Raw genomic sequence first — 18,430 nt, 5'->3', positions numbered from 1 at the left:
ATCTTGCTGTCGGAATTGTGTGGAACGTGTTATAACGGACGTCTTCATCTCAACAGGTCGGATGCCATATTCTCTGCCTTGTACGATGGGACTGGCATGATCGAGATCCTGAGGGGACACGAGTACCTGTCGCACCCGTTCGCTGTCTGTCTGTATGGGGGTAGCGTCTATTGGACTGACTGGAGAACCAACACCCTGGCCAGAGCCAACAAGTGGACGGGGGCCAATGTGGCTGTCATCCAGAAGACCAGTGCCCAGCCCTTTGACCTACAGATATTCCACCCGAGCCGACAACCGCAAGGTAACAAAACGGCCCCAAAGCTTTCCAAACACACATGTAAGGCTGTGCTACCAACATTAATGTAACAAACTGCTCCAAGAATCCATGTTACTTCCCAGAATACTAATGTAACAAGCTTCCCAAAATACTAATGTAACAAACTGTCCCGAATACTAATGTAACAAACTGCAACAGAATACTAATGTAACAACCTGCCCAGAACACTAATATAACAACCTGCCCAGAATACTAATGTAACAACCTGCCCAGAATACTAATGTAACAACCTGCCCAGAATACTAATGTAATAACCTGCCCTGAATACTAATGTAACAACCTGCCCTGAATACTGATGTTACAAACTGCCGAAAATACTGATGTCCTACCTTTAATATTTGAACACACTGTCTCAAACATTCAGTATAACATACTTCCCAATAATCAAGTCAAAATGCTTTCTCTTAAACAATGAGTGAATATTTTCACTGTTTTTATCCTGTTTTTATCTTTTATTTTATATACTGATTCCACTTATGAAAGACTTGTCTCTTTCTATTTCCTAAGTTCGTCAGGATATATTTCCTTGTCTGCGTTACCACTGGAAGGAAAATAAAATCACAGAAACTGTCACTATGGGTTCATATTGATTGTCGGAAATGATGCCTCTTCTTTCTTTTGCCAAACCCACGTGATGCTTTTCATAATGTCAGTCAGAAGTGTTATATTGTGGAGATTAGATTTGGGGTCCTGCACCTTATTTCCTCTAATGTAAACGTCAGGCATTAGAGTTCATTTTCAGTACCTCAAATCCCACAAATCAAATGAATGTCCTTCCCAGGATATATAAGAATGATTGCATTCAAAAAACAAACCAGCCTCCATAAATGTATTAATCCACATGTTGTTGATTATTGTTATTGGACAACTGAGCCGCTACCCTTGGTCTCACTCCTTTTCTATCATTCTCTATCTCTGTTTGCGACAGCCCCAAATCCTTGTCAGGCTAATGGGGGCCTTGGACCCTGTTCACACCTGTGCCTTATAGACTATAACCGGACCTTGTCCTGTGCCTGCCCACACCTCATGAAGATATCTGCCGACCGCAGTACCTGCCACAGTGAGTGAACCTCACCCTTTCACCCATCCATTCGCCTGCCGTACATCCATCGTCCACCCATCAATTCATCCACACAGTCCTCCGTGTTTATACAATGCAGTTCATGTCTTTCATAAGTGAGTCATTTCGAAACACGGCACGTTTTCTACAGTTGCTATGAGGGAAAAAGGTGGAAAAGGTGTCCCAGACTCAGACTGTGATTATGTTCACTCTTGGATAACAACAAAAGACACAGACAAACTAATATCCCTGAAAGAAACATACCCAATAGGCTTGAGTGTCGAATAGGAAAAAAAAAAGACAGCCAATAACACCAGCTTGATTCTGAACCATGAATGCAGGGTATGATAAGCAAGAAATCTGGGGTCACATTCCGTCTGTCCCCCAACAGCCCTGAAGAGATTCCTGCTGTACGCCCGGAGAACAGAGATCCGCGGCGTGGACGTTGACGACCCTTACATGAACGTCATCACGGCCCTGACGGTGCCCGACATAGATGACGTCACATCGGTGGACTACGACGCTCTGGAGGAGCGAATCTACTGGAGCGACGTCAAAACCCAGACCATCAAACGTGCCTTCATCAACGGGACCATGTTGGAGACCATCGTATCCGGAGGTAGAGACCGATGCTGGGGGGAACGGTTCGGTTTTTTCGTTGCCTTTGCGCCGTTTCGGAGATCTGCTTTTGTACATTTTCGTAGGCGTCAGGTGGTTCTGGGACACACGCGCACGGTGCCTTTTTCGTACGCGGGTTATGTCTTCCCTTGTCTGCTTACGTTGTCCACATGTGACCGCTGTAGGTTTGGTCAATGTACGAGCCCTGGCGGTTGACTGGCTGTCCAGGAACCTGTATTGGGTTAGCTCAGAGAGTGAAGAGACACAGGTCAACGTTGCTCGTCTTGACGGCTCTCTGAGGACATCAGTGGTTTATGGGATTGAGAAGCCAAAGTGTCTGACAGTGCATCCATCTAAAGGGTAGAGGAAATGTTGTTTATATTTTGTTATTTTTAAATATTGCAGTGTCTGATTTAGTGATAATCAATAACTGATAATGATCAATATGTCTAATAGGGTATCCAGTTAATATTACAAATATAATCTACCACATATACTATAAATCCCATATACTACAGTATATGTAGTTGAGCTAATGCTTGTTACGTGCATCTTTGTTTTTTCTTCCAGGAAAATGTATTGGACAGATGGCAACACTATTAACATGGCTGACATGGACGGAAGCAACAGCAAGATCATTCACCAGAACCAGAGAGAACCAGTTGGTAAATTTCACACGGATAATTCAGAACATGTATTACTAAACATCCTCAATTTAGTAGCTAGGGGCCGTTTACCTTACTAGACCCACATGCCTTGATATTGGACAGTAGTACTACCTGGTAACAATACTGCAATACTGAGTCAGCCAATCAATAAAACAGCACACCCATTATGTTTCCATCAGTGACTCTCAATGATGTCTCCTCTAGGCCTATCGATAGACTACAGATCAGACAAGCTCTATTGGATCAGTGCAGGCAACGCCACGGTCAACAGGTGCAGTTTGGATGGAAGTGGTCTGGAGGTGCTAGTGACCATGAAGAAAGAGCTGGTCAAGGGAACGGCTCTGGCCGTTATGGGTGAGTGACCCGACCCAGGGGAACGGCCTTGTCCATTAAGTGGCGGTGGAAGCGCAGCGTCTGGGTTTGGTCTTCATTTTAGGTTGTTGTTATATGGAGCGGCGGGGATGGCTGTTGATTGGTACCACATCTGGGAGACTCTGAATCTTCCCCTCTTTGAACGTGTCTCGTATAAATGCTTTTTACAACTGTACTTTTACTTTACCCGGCAGGTCAGTTAAGAACGTGGTTTTATTTCCAGTGACGGCCTGCTTTTCCATCTGAGAAACCGATATTATCTGCTGCCCATCCTCCAAATTCAATTTTGTTTTAGATAGTAGTCCATTGATCTGTGCTTGTTTTTGGTCTGGAGTACAAGAGTACAACTGATTTTGACAATGATGAACCATTGCTGTCTTCTTATATTGCATATTTTTTCATTTCCCCATTTCTGTTTATGTTTGCGTCTCAGAATTTACTTAAGATGAGGTTTAAAATGGCATCCCATCTGATAAAAAAAATACCTCACTCAGACAAATTACATTAGGGATGTTTCTGGTTTTTATTAGGGGGTTGTTTGGCCTGGAGCACTTGGCGACAGACATATTGTCTTGTCCAGGAAATGTATTTGTACATCAAGCTACCCAGCACTGCACAAGATGAGACGTACAATAAATAGGCAACACACTGTGGGGCAGTTTCTATTTCCTTATAATAATATTATCAAGTCGGAAATATTTCTTTGTATATGTATTTTTCATATTGATTCAGTTGTATTTATTTGTTTAGTTTTAGGCCTCCATTAAACTACTTTTAGTAATTAATGACTGTCAGTTGTCATCCAGGGATGTAGGCAGGGAATAACAATATCAGGGATGTCCTTCTGTTTTGACTCTAAATGTATGGTTTAAATCAGTGTCTCTTTGGATGCTGTCTACTGTATCAATAGTCTGTTTGATTAGCCTATGATGCAATTCACCTGCAGAGTACACTGTTTATGTAAATTGCACTGTTTATGTAAAATAGCAAGAACAAAAGAAAATCGTTTTTTATCCTGTGGTTTTAACCGCATCTTTCTGTATGCTCTCCAATACTCAAATCGTTTGAGGAGATTCTGTTCTTTGTCGATAGCTGTAGTCCAGCAGGCGAAAAGCCAAGAATGATCTTCTAAGCGTACTGCACTATACCCCCCTTAAGCCTGGAGACAGGTAAAAAAAAAAGAAGAAAAGAAACAGCCTGCAGATGAAGGATTGGTCTAGCTTCTGAGGTTTTCTGACTGCCCAGGCGACGTCTTCTTGTCCCCTGTCTGCTGACTCGATCTCAGCTGGGCCTGTTTTCTTAGAACTGGGTTCATGCCTGCATAGACAGAATGTTTCTTTCCTGACCAAATGTATTTCATCATTTCTTTCCGGTCAAGGGTGCAATTAAAGTACATTGGTTGATGCATAAGACAAGAACAGAAACATTGTTATAAAAAGTAAAATGGCCTGATTTCCTCTGTTTCTACAATGGAGCCACTGCACCTCCGAGACTCATGGGTAGAGATATGAACTTCACCTCCTGTCGCTGTGTCTCCTATCATCCGATTCTCAGAGGAAGAACACTTCAGAAAGGCCTGGTCGTCCTTTACAACGATCCCTCCCCCCCATTCTACCTTCTATTACTAGAATCCCAGGAGTTCAGCCTGATCCTACTGTACTGAACAGCAGGGGAATACTGTGTAGTGAGAGCTAGCAATGTCTTCTGGGTCATACAGTATAATTCAGCTCCTGCAAGATTTTAATTCCCATTTGTCAGGAGTGGAAAAAAATTCAGTGTGTTATTTATGGCCATTGATATTTATAGTGCACTGTGAACATGCACTATAAACAAATAGAGCACCCGTTTAATATTCAGTTACTCACACTGTTTCTGATAGGTGTGGTATATGACCGATACATCATTACCGAGAGACTGTTCATGTTCACAACATTATAAACAGAGTCCTTTGAATGAGTTCTGATTGGCCGATTGGCATTGTTCTTGAGACCGTACCCTGGGTATGAAACCACAACACGTTTTAACGCTCGAAGAACAACTCTTAGCCGTGGTATATTGGCCATATACCGTACCCCCCCCCCCCCCCGTGCTTTATGTCTTAATAAAACCAGAAACCCCTGAGGTGCCTTGTTGTTATTATGAACTGGTTACTAATGCAAGTAGAACAGGAATAATACATGTTTTGTGATCCCCATGGATTACCAAGTCATATACCACAGTTTTCAGCAAGTCAGGGTTCATGCAGGGTTTAAAACAGCCGCTCAACTGTATAATAATCAATGTATCTGTCCACTAAGTCATCAACGATCATTGATTTTATTTCTGCAGGTGCCAAATTGTGGTGGGCAGATGACAGCCTTGCCCAGGTGGGAACCGTCCGTAAAACGGATGGGCTGGACATTGTGGTTTTACGCAACAAAACAACAGGGATCGTTCACATGAAGATGTACGATAAAGACAGTCAGTCAGGTATTGTAATGACCGCTACTTGATGCTTTTACTCACATTATTTCCCACCTGGTTTTGTAGTTTGGCTGGATCCTTTTGACTAGAAATATAGCGAGTTATGGCAAAATAAAGTACTCGGATCCTCTATGAAATATGCACGTAAATGTTTCATTATTGCTATGTATATTTCAGCAGGAAGGGTACCTGGTAAATTCACCTGACTGAAAACAATGAGTCAACATTGTGACACTGCATCACTGAAATAACACGAGAATGTCTTGAGACAGTTTTGTACTTATTGGCAGTATCATCCATAATAATGACAGGTCTATTACCAAGATTACACTGGATCTCTTAAACGCCCCGTTAGTATTAAAAATGGCAATTAAGTGTCTAAAAGGTACATCTTTTTACTTCCTTCTCAAACTCACTCTGACCAATTAGCTACTTCATTTATCTTTTAGACAGAGACCACATGGGAGCAAGACGTCTCATTAGTCATAGTCTCTCTCCTCTCTCTCTGTTTAGCATCTCTCTCTCTCCCTCTCTTTGTCTCCCCTACTAGCCTATATCTCTCTGTGTCTCTGTCTATCTCTGTCTCAGTCTGTCTCTGTCTCCCTTTCAATTTCTCTCTAAATCTTGATGAAAATCTCTCTTACTGTCAGTCTGTTCCCCTATCTTATCCCCTTCTCCATCTGTCTCACCCTCTCTCCCTCTGTCTTACTCTCTCTACCTCGGTCTCACCCTCTCTCTCTGTCTCTCTCACTCTGTCTCACCCTCTCTGTCTCACCCTCTCTCCCTCTGTCTCATTCTCTCTCTCTATCTAACCCTCTCTCTCCATCTAACCCTCTCTCTCTATCTAACCCTCTCTCTCTATCTAACCCTCTCTCTCTATCTAACCCTCTCTCTCCATCTAACCCTCTCTCTCTATCTAACCCTCTCTCTCCATCTAACCCTCTCTCTCTATCTAACCCTCTCTCTCTATCTAACCCTCTCTCTCTATCTAACCCTCTCTCTCCATCTAACCCTCTCTCTCCATCTAACCCTCTCTCTCCAGCTAACCCTCTCTCTCCAGCTAACCCTCTCTCTCCATCTAACCCTCTCTCTCTATCTAACCCTCTCTCTCTATCTAACCCTCAGTCTCTCTGTCTCACCCTCTCTTCCTCTGTCTAATCATCTCTCCCTCTGCCTCTCCCGTTCTCTTCCACAAACGCTGGGTACTTTCTCCAAGCTTTCTGTGATGCATAGTAATAAAAACAAACAAACTGCAGCATAATATTGTGCAGATATATTCTCTGTTTATTATTATCATTCTGTTCACAAAATCATGAACCACTCTGATGAAGCATCCTAATTTGGGGACCTTGTAGCTGTTCTAGTCTGTTTCTGACCAACATTTGTTTCTGGGTAAAATGCAGTCTGTGAGCCTAGTGCCTGGCTGCATCTCGGTATCGTATTCCTCTGTGGATTACTAGTTGTCATTTATAGAAACACAGGTCACAGACCTCTGAACTGTGCTTATGCAATCAGTCAGATGAAAAGCAATACTTCCACGTCAGGTTGTTTTCGGTCATGCGATTTCCAGGTACTTGGATATTAGAGCAACAACTATGGATATATTTTTCACTACTACCATTGGTTTGGGAAACTCGAGTCTGCTTTGCAACTGTTCCCGGGAAGTATCCCAGCATTAAATATGTTACATGAAAAACATCAAGACCGTTAGGCTGAGTTATAGCAAGGCCACTGTCTCGTATTGACAGAGGAGCACGATCACTTCTGTCCTAAATGGGAAGTCGAGTCTGACTGAAGGCAGGACCCAGGGCTGATCAGTCTGTATTGAAATCTTGCCAACGTGTTTTACTGTAAGGTCAAATCTTATATTTGGTCAATTTAATTTATAGTTTCATTTATGTACCTGGTTTACGAAAAACTAGCTTAGTTAAAGAATAAAAGTAATTTCATTTTGTGTCAGTACCGTGTTGCCTCCGGGATGAATTCATCAGTGTACTATGATCTGCATAATGGTGTCTACATGCAGGCCACAATGTAGTGTCAGGTGCACCGCGTTTGTTTACGGCGTTACGTGGTATTCATCCTTACCCTGTTTCCGCTGCTGTGTAGGGAGGAATCTCTGTCAGGTCAACAACGGCGGCTGCTCCCAGCTCTGCTTCCCGACGTCAGACAGCACACGTGGCTGTTCCTGCACCACAGGCTACAGCCTTCACTCTGATCGCATGTCATGCAAAGGTACTGCACTGGAAGAACAGGCAACAGAACACGTTAAGGTCACCGCGGGAACTGGGTCTGACGTGAAGCTATTGTTGGACTCGTAGTCAATAAACAGCACGTCTGCGTTTGAAAGCTGATTTGAATCTAATTTGACGTTCGAGGTGAATTCCACAGATCCCGTAGTGCTGGTGAATTGCAGTTGTTTGGGAAAGTATTCATAGCCCTTCATTTTCGGCACAGTTTGTTGTTTTATTTATAATTGATGGGGGAGAAAAAAAATACAATTGGCAGCAATTTAAACAGAATACCCGATAATGAACATAAAAACATAAACACACTTTTATAAATGTGTGCCTTTTTATTGATAATATCTATTCATGTGCGTAAGTATTCAGTGCCAATTATCATGACACTCAGATGCATCATGTTTCCGTTGATCATCCTTGAGATTGTCCTCTAGGTCTTGATTGGAGTCCACCTGTGGCAAATTCAGTTGGTAGGACATAATTTAGTGAGGCACATACCTGTCTATCTATATATGGTCCCACACTTCACAGTCCATATCAGAGCAAAAGCCAAACCATGAAGTCCAAAGAACTCTCCGTAGACCTCCGAGATAGAATGATGTTTGCCAATCCTGTCATGCTTGTATCTGTAATCTATATATTTGACACACTTAATTCTTGTAAGTGGGTATAATCATGATTGGAAACCCGGGAGTTGCACTTTGAAAATATTTTGCAGCTTATACCTCAGCTGTGCATTGTTGCACCATCAATCAGATGGCTTAGTTTAGAAAACAACAGCTAAAATGGGGAAAGCACATTATTTATTTTTTAGCTCTTATATTAACAAAACATGCAAATAATTAATGCATGGGTGCTTGCTACTTTCAGTTTGCTCGTCCCACACTGCTGTTTTACTTCTGAGAGAGGCGAAACGTTTCACTTCTGACATTGACACTATGATAAAACATTTGTACACTCAGCATTTACTTTTACATAGGCCATTTCATCTTCTAATTATCTGTCATTCGGAAAACATGTCTGATTAGTAAAAATAGAATTCAAGCATTGGCTTAGCTCAACATAACTACATAGACACTTCTTCAGCCTATTAAACATTGTCAACAAGATGAATAAGTCAAATTATGGCAAAGTAAGATATAGCTGACTAACTTCTGATAGTTTTATCATTCTGTTTGGACTGAAGAGAAAGCTTAACCCAGAGAAGAGTGAAGAATTTGTAGCCACCCAATGTGTGCTCGCAAAACAAGTTCCTGCATTTCATCTGACAAATACAGTTTCTAAGGTGACGCAAGATGAGCTATGTGGGAGGTCTCTCAGCCGCAGGTGCTCAGAGACCGGTCAGGAGTGAGTGAAGGATAATTTGAGCAAAATTACAGAGAGGTCCTTGAAGAAAACCTGATTCAGAGGCCTCAGACTGTGGTAAAGATACATCTTTCAGCGCAACAAGAGCCTGAAGCACACAGCCAAGACACCACTTGTTTGGCTTCGGGGACAAATCTGTGAATGCTATTGAACAGACCAGCCAGTGCCTGAATTTGAATGCCATTGAAACATTTTTGGGAGGCCTTAAGGTCACATTTCACCGAAGCTCCTAATCAAATCTGACAGAGCTTGAGAGGATCTGCAAGGAAGAATGGGAGAAACTGCCCAAATCCAGGTGTGCAAAGCTGGGAGAGGCATACCCAAGAAAACCCAAGGCTGTAATCTAAGTCACTTCCACAAAGGACTGACTGAATGTTCTGAATGCTTATGTACATGGGATATTTGTGTTTTCTCTCAATAAATTGGCACAAATGTATAAAGAAATAGTTTTTCCATTTTCCATTAAACACATATTTTGTGTAGATTCATGTCATTTTTTGACCAGTTATGACTTCAGTCTTTAACACAACAAAATGTGGAGAAAGTTAAGTGTGGATACTGGTCTGAGTACTTTTCCAAATCCACTGTATGGCTTTGGTTAGAAGCGCAGATATTTTTGGGTTGAAGCCGTGGAGTCTTTGCCAATCTGATATGTACCGTACCATTCATGCTAAAGTGAATCTGTTTTGGGTTTGTGTTTGAACTCAAAGGCATCGGGTCCTTCCTGATGTACTCAATTCACGAGGGCATCAGGGGAATATCTCTGGATCCCAGTGATCACAGTGAAGCGTTGATGCCAGTGACCAGCTCAGTGATGGCCGTAGGGATTGACTTCCACGCGGGTGAGTCTGGTGTGGTAATTTCACTATAATCCCTCCTGGATTTTCTTCCCATGTTAGAACATGCCCGGGAATAATTGACCAACATTTTTTTTTTTTTATCTTCTCTGATGTTCCTTAGGAAATGACACGTTGTATTGGACAGACATGGGCTTGAACAGAATTTCCAGAACTAAAAGAGACCAGACTTGGAAGGAGGACATTGTCACTAGTGGCATAGGGCGTGTGGAAGGGATCGCGGTGGACTGGATCGCAGGTCGGTTCCCCAACCCTCTAACACAATGCGTTTGGTGTTAAGTCCGATTTACCTGAAATGTAACGCATTGCTTTGTTTGTTCGCGTCACCGGCTGAACACTTAAGGTTTCACATTTGTGGTGTTCCAGGTAACATCTACTGGACGGACCATGGCTTCAACCTTATTGAGGTAGCCCGACTCAGTGGCTTGTACCGAGCAGTGGTGATCGCAGAAGGACTCGACCAGCCCAAAGCCATTGCTGTTCATCCAGTGAAAGGGTGTGTAGAGTCTTTCATTTCAGTCCCCCCCCCCGGTGTCTGAAATGACATTTCCTGTCTACATTCTCTGAAATGACCCTTGATTTGAAAGACTGTGTTCATGAATGACAATCCTTCCTAAAGTAATGTTGGTGTGTTCAAAATAATTCTAAACCTACGTTTCACATAAAGCAAGCCCGGAGATCAAATCCAAACCGTCCGCCCTTTACCTAAAGCACAATATGAAGTAGTAATGCTGTACGATAAACCCCACTCTCTGAAGTCATAAATCTTTCAACGCTGTCTCACATGTTGGGGCCCTCAATCATTAATAGGAGGTGAAGAAATAGCCAGGTCCACGTGTCAACCTCAGCTTAGACTGCAGGGCACTTCTCCTATTGATTCATCCCCTGATGAGAGATGCTAATTAATCTGGATAAGCAGCTGAGGAGAATAAAGATCAGTCTGCTGACATAGAGAGTGTGTGTGTTTTTGTGAGGGGTGCCTGTGTGTGTGTGTTTCTGAGGTTTGAGTGTGGGGTGTGTGTGTATGAGGGGTGTGTGTACAAATGAGGTTGTGTGTTTGTGTGTGTGTGTGTGTGTGTGAGAGAGAGAGAGAGAGAGAGCAAGGGAGAGAGAGAGAGCCTGTTGGCACAGCTTGATCCTCACCTTCGCTGGGCTAATTAATGTTGTCTCCATCTAACTCCTACTTTTCATAGCATTGTATGCATGTATTACCCTCAGGTCTGTTCATGTATAGAGAGATGACTTAATGTGGCAATCACGCTGATTGCTTGAATTAATGCCAATATAGACTTTGAAATATGTCAACAACTGCCCCCCCCCCCCCCTTGGATAATTAAGTGTGTATGAGGACAGTGGAGCCAGGGCATACTATTAGGTTTTAGTTTGCATTATTCATAATCAGTGCATTCGTTCACAATTAGTGAGCGGTAACCTTTATGGCTCTGCTGCATGCGTCAGTGTGCGTGGACTCTATGTAACATGCTCTGGTCCCCCAGGTTCCTGTTCTGGACTGAGTGGGGCCAGAGCCCCTGCATTGGCCGGGCCCGGCTGGACGGATCGGACCAAATAGTGCTGGTCAACACCGCGGTAACCTGGCCCAATGGTATCTCCATAGACTATGAGGTGTGTAACCGAATGACCCAGATTGCGTTTGAAATCAAGCCACGCCTGTTGGAGCCAGTGTAACGGTCCCAACCCAGCTGACACTGACATCCTGATTGCAAATAGTATTTGAGCCCGTAAACGGGAATGGCCTAAGGAGTGCTGACGCAGCTCTCCGGTCTGTCTCTGATTCCCCCTGGCTGGACTGACATTACGCTGTGCTCCGTGTTATCTTTCCATATGATAAACCCCCGCCGTGATATGGCTGAAGTTTATTTTTCTCAACATTGCGTTCTAGGAAAATAAATTATACTGGTGCGACGCCCGCGCCGACAAGATCGAGCGGATCAGCCTTGAAACCGGCGAGGACCGGGAGATAGTATTGTCATCCTCAACAAGCAACGCGGCGAATCTGTTTTCACTGGCAGTCTATGGGGCTTACATATACTGGGCTGACAGGTAATTTATTTTTTCATGAATGTTACAGTACAGTACAGTCTCCAAACAGGCGCCATTCGCCAGCTGCTCCAGCCTTGTTGGATTAGCTACCCGCCCCGCAAGGTCACTTTAAATACCAATCTACAGCGGCGCTTTTGTAATTGGCTGACAAAAAGAAAAGAGAATGGAGAAAAAGACGCCTTCCCTCTATTTAAATTGTGTGTACCTACCTCAATGTCGTCCGCAAGGGTAGCTGGGTCCCATCACCTTCTGTCAGACCAGCTGTCTGGCGTATTTTAGCGTCTGTCTAGTGTATTTTAATGAGTTCTTCCGTTTTAATTAGTCGAGGGACATTGATTATCTCTATGTCAAACTCGCTGTTACCTGGTGTCAAACGCACTTCTCTTCCCGCTGTGTGCGTGTGTGGGTGTGCGTGTGTGGGTGGGTGTGCGTGTGTGGGTGTGCGTGTGTAGGGCTCATGCCAACGGCTCCATTCGGCGAGGGGTCAAGAGTGATGGGACGGAGGTTGTGACTCTGAGGAGTGGCCTGGGGGTCAACCTGAACGATGTCGAAGTCTTTAACCATGGACGGGAGAAAGGTCTCAACTTAATTGATGATTTCCTTATTATGTGTAATGGATGGCGACTTGGCCTGCTCCTACCTGTGGTTGGTGATACTACGGGGCCAGATGTCATACCGGAGAACAAAAAAGCGCTTCTCACATCTCCTTTGTGGACCTTTGACTCTGCCATTGCCCCCCCCCCACACACACACTTACAGGTACCAACCCGTGTGGTCGGAACAATGGAGGCTGCAGTCAGTTGTGTTTCCACCAGGGCAGTGGGAGAAGAGTGTGTTCCTGTGCCCACGGGTACCTGGATAAAGATGGCCTAAGCTGTCGCCAGTATGACGGCTATCTTCTCTACTCTGAGAGGTCTGCATGTCCTCTTCGTCTCTGTTGAATGTCCTCTTCGTCTCTGTTGAATGTCCTCTTCGTCTCTGTTGAATGTCCTCTTTGTCTCTATTGTATGTCCTGTGCGTCTCTGTTGTATGTCCTGTCTGTCTCTGTTGTATGTCCTGTCTGTCTCTATTGTATGTCCTGTCTGTCTCTATTGTATGTCCTGTCTGTCTCTATTCTATTGTATGTCCTGTCCGTCTCTATTGTATGTCCTGTCCGTCTCTGTTTTATGTCCTGTCCGTCTCTGTTTTATGTCCTGTCCGTCTCTATTGTATGTCCTGTCTGTCTCTATTGTATGTCCTGTCTGTCTCTATTGTATGTCCTGTCTGTCTCTGTTGTATGTCCTGTCTGTCTCTGTTGTATGTCCTGTCTTTCTCTCAGTTATTTGATATTCGTAGGTGCAACCTGTGCATACGATGTATGAATAGCAAATGGCTGTTACCTGTTACAGGTCAATCCTGAGGAGTGTCCATCTGTCAGACGACAGCGACCTCAACTCTCCCATCAGGCCCTATGAGAACCCTGCCTACTTCAAGAACATCATCGCTCTTGCGTTCCATCATCGACAGGACTCTGGCACAAACCTGATCTTCTACAGTGATGTCCATTTTGGGAATATACAGGTTGTCAATGATGACTGGACTGGCAGGAGGGTGATCGTTGAAAGTAAGTCTACCTAAGCATGAATTATTAATACACTTCCAGCAACTTTCCAAAAGCAGAGTTCCAAAAGCTGAAATGTACAAACCTACAGTACGTGTGGTGTGTTTGGTTGGCTGAAAGCACCGGACACAAACTAAACATAGCCTGTGATTAAAGTCTGACTTAATTGGTCAGATGCTCAATTACATTCTGGGGTTATATGTGTTCCAGGGCTTGACAATAACGATGGCCTGATGGCTCCGGGCCAGTAAAAGTCAAGTTGGGACTAATAAAACTAGCAAGTCACTGTCCGATGGGGTGATGCAAAACGAATTGAGATTCAGAAAGATAATCGCATTATACACTACGCCACATCCTCCAGTTGTTTCATAATCTGGCACATGCACAAATAACTACCTCGCAGCTCTTTGCACGCGCTGTTGGCCAGTCAAGAGTCGAGCTGTGAGGTATTGTTTTTCAATAAAACATTTAAAACCTCGCGTGAATCACTCAAGTGAAGAAGTCGGCGAAGGATACCTGCGAGCTCAGACGAAAGCGAATGTTTTTAGCGCAGTGATTTATTTTATTTTTTTTACCTGTTTTGACTTTGATGGAACTCAGATGCACTGTGTCGTCTGTTGTAAGTTTCCAGCCAGAGCAGACAAATGTGGGTGCTTTTACAAAGGCACTGACAACTTTTGCAAACAGTCCCAGACCAGCCATGCCAATAGCGAACAGCACCTGGTCTGCATGACAGCCAAGCGGGTGGCTGGCAATCCGTCTTTAGTCCCCTTGACTGTACTGGTCAGGAATTTAAATGCAGATGCCCATTGGGTGATTGCTCGACCTAAAACAACCACATACCTAGTAACTAAGATGGACCAGCCAGTCGCCTTGTTCCCTGGGGTGAATGAGATTGTGTTTTGTTGACTGTTATCTTTTTATTCCTTTATAAAATCAGAAAAGTGATGGATTATTTTTTTTAAATATCCAGATATATCCAATATCCAGATTGCACTTAAAAAATAACGAATCATGTTAAGTAACAAAATGATTTGGTTTTATGTTGTAATGCTGATCAATTGAAACGTTTGGAAGGAGGGGCAGTAAAACTGTTTTTGGGGCCAGTAAGTTTCAAAAAAAAAAAAATTTACGTTGAGCGCTGTGTTCAGTGAAGTGTTTGGAAACAAAAAGGCTCAATGCCTGAGAAATGATCCGGGCTATCTAAATGTCACTTCCGTTCTGTAAACCCCGAAAGATGCTTCCACCTTCGAAAGATCTGTCTAAATCACCAGAACTAATGACGCTAATTATCCTACTTATCCTGTTGTCTGTCCTAGAGAGATTAGCCAGTAATATGTAGTATTTATATAATCAGAAGTAGTAATTACAAGTAATTGGCAAAATGTGTTATGACGGCATCATTCTTGTTGACTGGCCAGGTAGTAATGCAGGTGCAGGGAATTTTCTCACCTCCCTTCACAATGAATTCCTCCATTATTTCATTTCTGCATCGTAGATTTTTCCTCTCTGCTTTGCCTTTAGAAAGATGAAAAAGAGGACTGATGAGCAAGTTAAGCTGCTGTTTCTTTTTCCCAATTTCAAAGGTCTTCAACTCTCCATTGACGAGAGCTCAAAGTGTTACTTGGAATGTGAACCAGAGGGATCTCACATAATCTCACTGCCTTTCATGTTCCACTGATGTCAACATTTAGAGGCAGACTCAAGCCTCTTTTGTACTTCTACGTCTGACAGAAACTCAGATCCTTTGCCATTTCTATCGCTTAATTTTTTTTTGCTGTAAGAAGTTGCAAGAAAATCAAAGACTGCATTGTACAGCAAGATGTGCTGTCAGTTACACTGATTTTTGTTTCGATACATTGAATATTATTTAGTCCTACTACATTTGATGAAAGTAACACTGTATAAAATAGGTTGCTACTGGTCATAGTAGGTTGTACATAAATGCATTGTGCTCCTGAGAGTTGTTTATTTGCAGTAGTCACAACAATCCCCATTAACCTTTTCCCCGAATAATTAGCAACTCCTAGTGTCCACACAGACCACAAAACATGACAACTAACAAAACCTGACGAACTGATAGCCAAAAACCATCACATGCATTTTCAGTACAACAAGCTGGGACCTGACCACTTGATACAGTGGGTTAATTCCTTCTTTGCTTTCAACCAACTCAATGTGTGATGGCCTACAAACGGGAATCAATGCAATGGCACCTTCTGTCCCTGCTGTAAATCAAACTTCACAGACAGGTTTAATCAGTTCTGCTATAACATAACAGATGTAGTATCTTAATTTCCTCCCCTTGTTGCAAGGAAACCGTCTTCTGGTATCGTGTATTTCAGGTTTAAAATGTGTAGCTCACTAGAATAGGCTGCATGCATATAGTTAGCCTCGAAACATTCATCCACAAAATAATACCAAATTTAAAATCGGCATGCAAATGAGTTGTCTAAACAGACTACACTATCAATACACAGTAGGAGTGTGAATCATCCTCAACTAATTTCAACTTGGTAGAGGTCACGTGTCTAGTTCAGAGCTGTGTGAATCCGGTTGCTATGGCAACGTGATTCCACACGCAGCAACAGAGTGAGAGACATTACTTTACGTCGTGTTGGTTGAAGCAAGAAAGGAAATGTAATCAGACAGAGCACTGTATAGTTTGAGGCCATTTTAACTAAATATATACTTTGTCAATGTCATGACTGAGACAGAGGGATGTGTTCTAGACAAATAGGACTAAACAGTGTGACTACTGGTTGATTTGACAGTCGTGAAGGCTGGCAATTGTTTTAAAAGCATTATTGAGTATAATAGTATGCTATTCTCTACTGCACAATTTTGTGCTTTTATGGTTGTCCGCTTAAATTATATGGAACAATATTTTCACCCTCGTAGAACATGCTTTCACCAAACTGACAGGAGTTTCTTGATTTGGATTCCTTAGGGTGGATTTTCCCTTTAACAAAAACAATGAAATAATCTGGACAGATACACATTTCAAAACCCCCTTAATGATGTATAAAATTTTGAGTACCGTGACGTCGCCCGGTATGGCGCAGCCAGGGCCCCACCCTGGAGCCAGGCCCGGGGTTGGGGCTCGTATGCGAGCGCCTGGTGGCCGGGCCTTCCCCCATGGGGCCCGGCCGGGCTCAGCCCGAACGGGCGACGTGGGGCCGCCTTCCCATTGGCTCACCACCCACAGGAGGGACCATAAGGGGTCGGTGCGAAGAGGATCGGGCGGCAGTCGAAGGCAGGGGCCTAGACAACCCGATCTCTGGACACGGAAACTGGCTCTAGGGACGTGGAATGTCACCTCGCTGGCGGGGAAGGAGCCTGAGTTAGTGCGTGAGGTTGAGAGGTTCCGACTAGAGGTAGTCGGGATCACCTCTATGCACAGCTTGGGCTCTGGAACCACACTCCTTGAGAGAGGATGGACTCTTCACCACTCTGGAGTTGCCCATGGTGAGAGGCGGCGGGCTGGTGTGGGTTTGCTTATAGCTCCCCAGCTCTGCCGCCATGTGTTGGAGTTTACCCCGGTGAACGAGAGGGTCATTTCCCTGCGCCTACGGGTCGGGGATAGGTCTCTCACTGTTGTTTGTGCCTACGGGCCGAACGGCAGTGCAGAGAACCCAACCTTCTTGGAGTCTCTGGGAGGGGTGCTGGAAAGTGCTCCGACTGGGGAATCTATCGTTCTACTGGGGGACTTCAACGCCCACGTGGGCAACGACAGTGACACCTGGAAGGGCGTGATTGGGAGGAACGGCCCCCCTGATCTGAACCCGAGTGGTGTTCAGTTATTGGACTTCTGTGCTAGTCACAGTTTGTCCATAACGAACACCATGTTCAAGCATAAGGGTGTCCATCAGTGCACGTGGCACCAGGACACCCTAGGCCGCAGGTCGATGATCGACTTTGTTGTCGATTCATCTGACCTGCGGCCCTATGTCAACTGATCACCACCTGGTGGTGAGTTGGATCCGATGGCGGGGGAGGAAGCTGGACAGACTCGGCAGGCCCAAGCGTACTGTAAGGGTCTGCTGGGAACGTCTGGCCGAGTCTCCTGTCAGAGAGATCTTTAACTCCCACCTCCGGCAGAGCTTCAACTGGATCCCGAGGGAGGCTGGAGATATTGAGTCCGAGTGGACCATGTTCTTCACCGCCATTGTCGAAGCGGACGCTCAGAGCTGTGGCCGTAAGGTCTCCGGTGCCTGTCGAGGTGGCAATCCCCGAACCCGGTGGTGGACACCGGAAGTAAGGGATGCCGTCAAGCTGAAGAAGGAGTCCTATCAGGCCTGGTTGGCTTGTGGGACTCCTGAGGCAGCTGACGGGTACCGACAGGCCAAGCGGACTGCAGCCCGGGTGGTTGTGGAGGCAAAAACTCGGGCCTGGGAGGAGTTCGGTGAGGCCATGGAGAAGGACTATCGGCTGGCCTCGAAGAGATTCTGGCAAACCATCCGGCGCCTCAGGAGAGGGAAACAGTGCCCTACCAACGCTGTTTACAGTAGAGGTGGGCAGCTGTTGACCTCAACTGAGGATGTCGTCGGGCGGTGGAAGGAGTACTTCGAGGATCTTCTCAATCCCGCTGTCACGTCTTCCATTGAGGAAGCAGAGGATGAGGGCTCAGAGGTGGACTCATATATTAAATTATGATAGTAACCATCTATTCTAAAATGTTTGTTTGCTATATTGTTTCATGCACTTAAGAGAAAACCTTTCAATTACAATCCACTAAATAAACATCCTGCTGTAGCAAGCAGGTTCAACATAAAATGCTACACAT

At 44.4% G+C, this 18,430-nt stretch overlaps 1 protein-coding gene across 3 annotated transcripts in view; it reads left to right on the top strand.

The window, feature by feature from the left end:
- The window catches only part of lrp1ba (low density lipoprotein receptor-related protein 1Ba), a 146,185-nt gene that overhangs the window by 76,168 nt on the left and 51,587 nt on the right, over positions 1–18,430 (top strand). For all 3 annotated transcript variants that reach the window (XM_020042497.3, XM_020042495.3, XM_020042494.3), the window contains exons 26-41: positions 57–301; positions 1,266–1,397; positions 1,789–2,016; positions 2,201–2,375; positions 2,586–2,680; positions 2,888–3,037; positions 5,384–5,524; positions 7,628–7,753; positions 9,837–9,968; positions 10,087–10,221; positions 10,350–10,479; positions 11,480–11,606; positions 11,884–12,044; positions 12,497–12,621; positions 12,804–12,957; positions 13,433–13,647. In XM_020042497.3, the coding sequence (XP_019898056.3) occupies positions 57–301; positions 1,266–1,397; positions 1,789–2,016; positions 2,201–2,375; positions 2,586–2,680; positions 2,888–3,037; positions 5,384–5,524; positions 7,628–7,753; positions 9,837–9,968; positions 10,087–10,221; positions 10,350–10,479; positions 11,480–11,606; positions 11,884–12,044; positions 12,497–12,621; positions 12,804–12,957; positions 13,433–13,647 (2,471 nt within the window). The remainder of the gene's footprint in view (positions 1–56; positions 302–1,265; positions 1,398–1,788; positions 2,017–2,200; positions 2,376–2,585; positions 2,681–2,887; positions 3,038–5,383; positions 5,525–7,627; positions 7,754–9,836; positions 9,969–10,086; positions 10,222–10,349; positions 10,480–11,479; positions 11,607–11,883; positions 12,045–12,496; positions 12,622–12,803; positions 12,958–13,432; positions 13,648–18,430) is intronic.

This window comes from Esox lucius, chromosome 22, assembly GCF_011004845.1.
Source record: "Esox lucius isolate fEsoLuc1 chromosome 22, fEsoLuc1.pri, whole genome shotgun sequence".
Taxonomy (NCBI): Eukaryota; Metazoa; Chordata; class Actinopteri; order Esociformes; family Esocidae; genus Esox; species Esox lucius.
The sequence above is the reverse complement of the archived record's forward strand: the minus strand, read 5'-3'. Positions and strand labels throughout refer to the sequence as shown.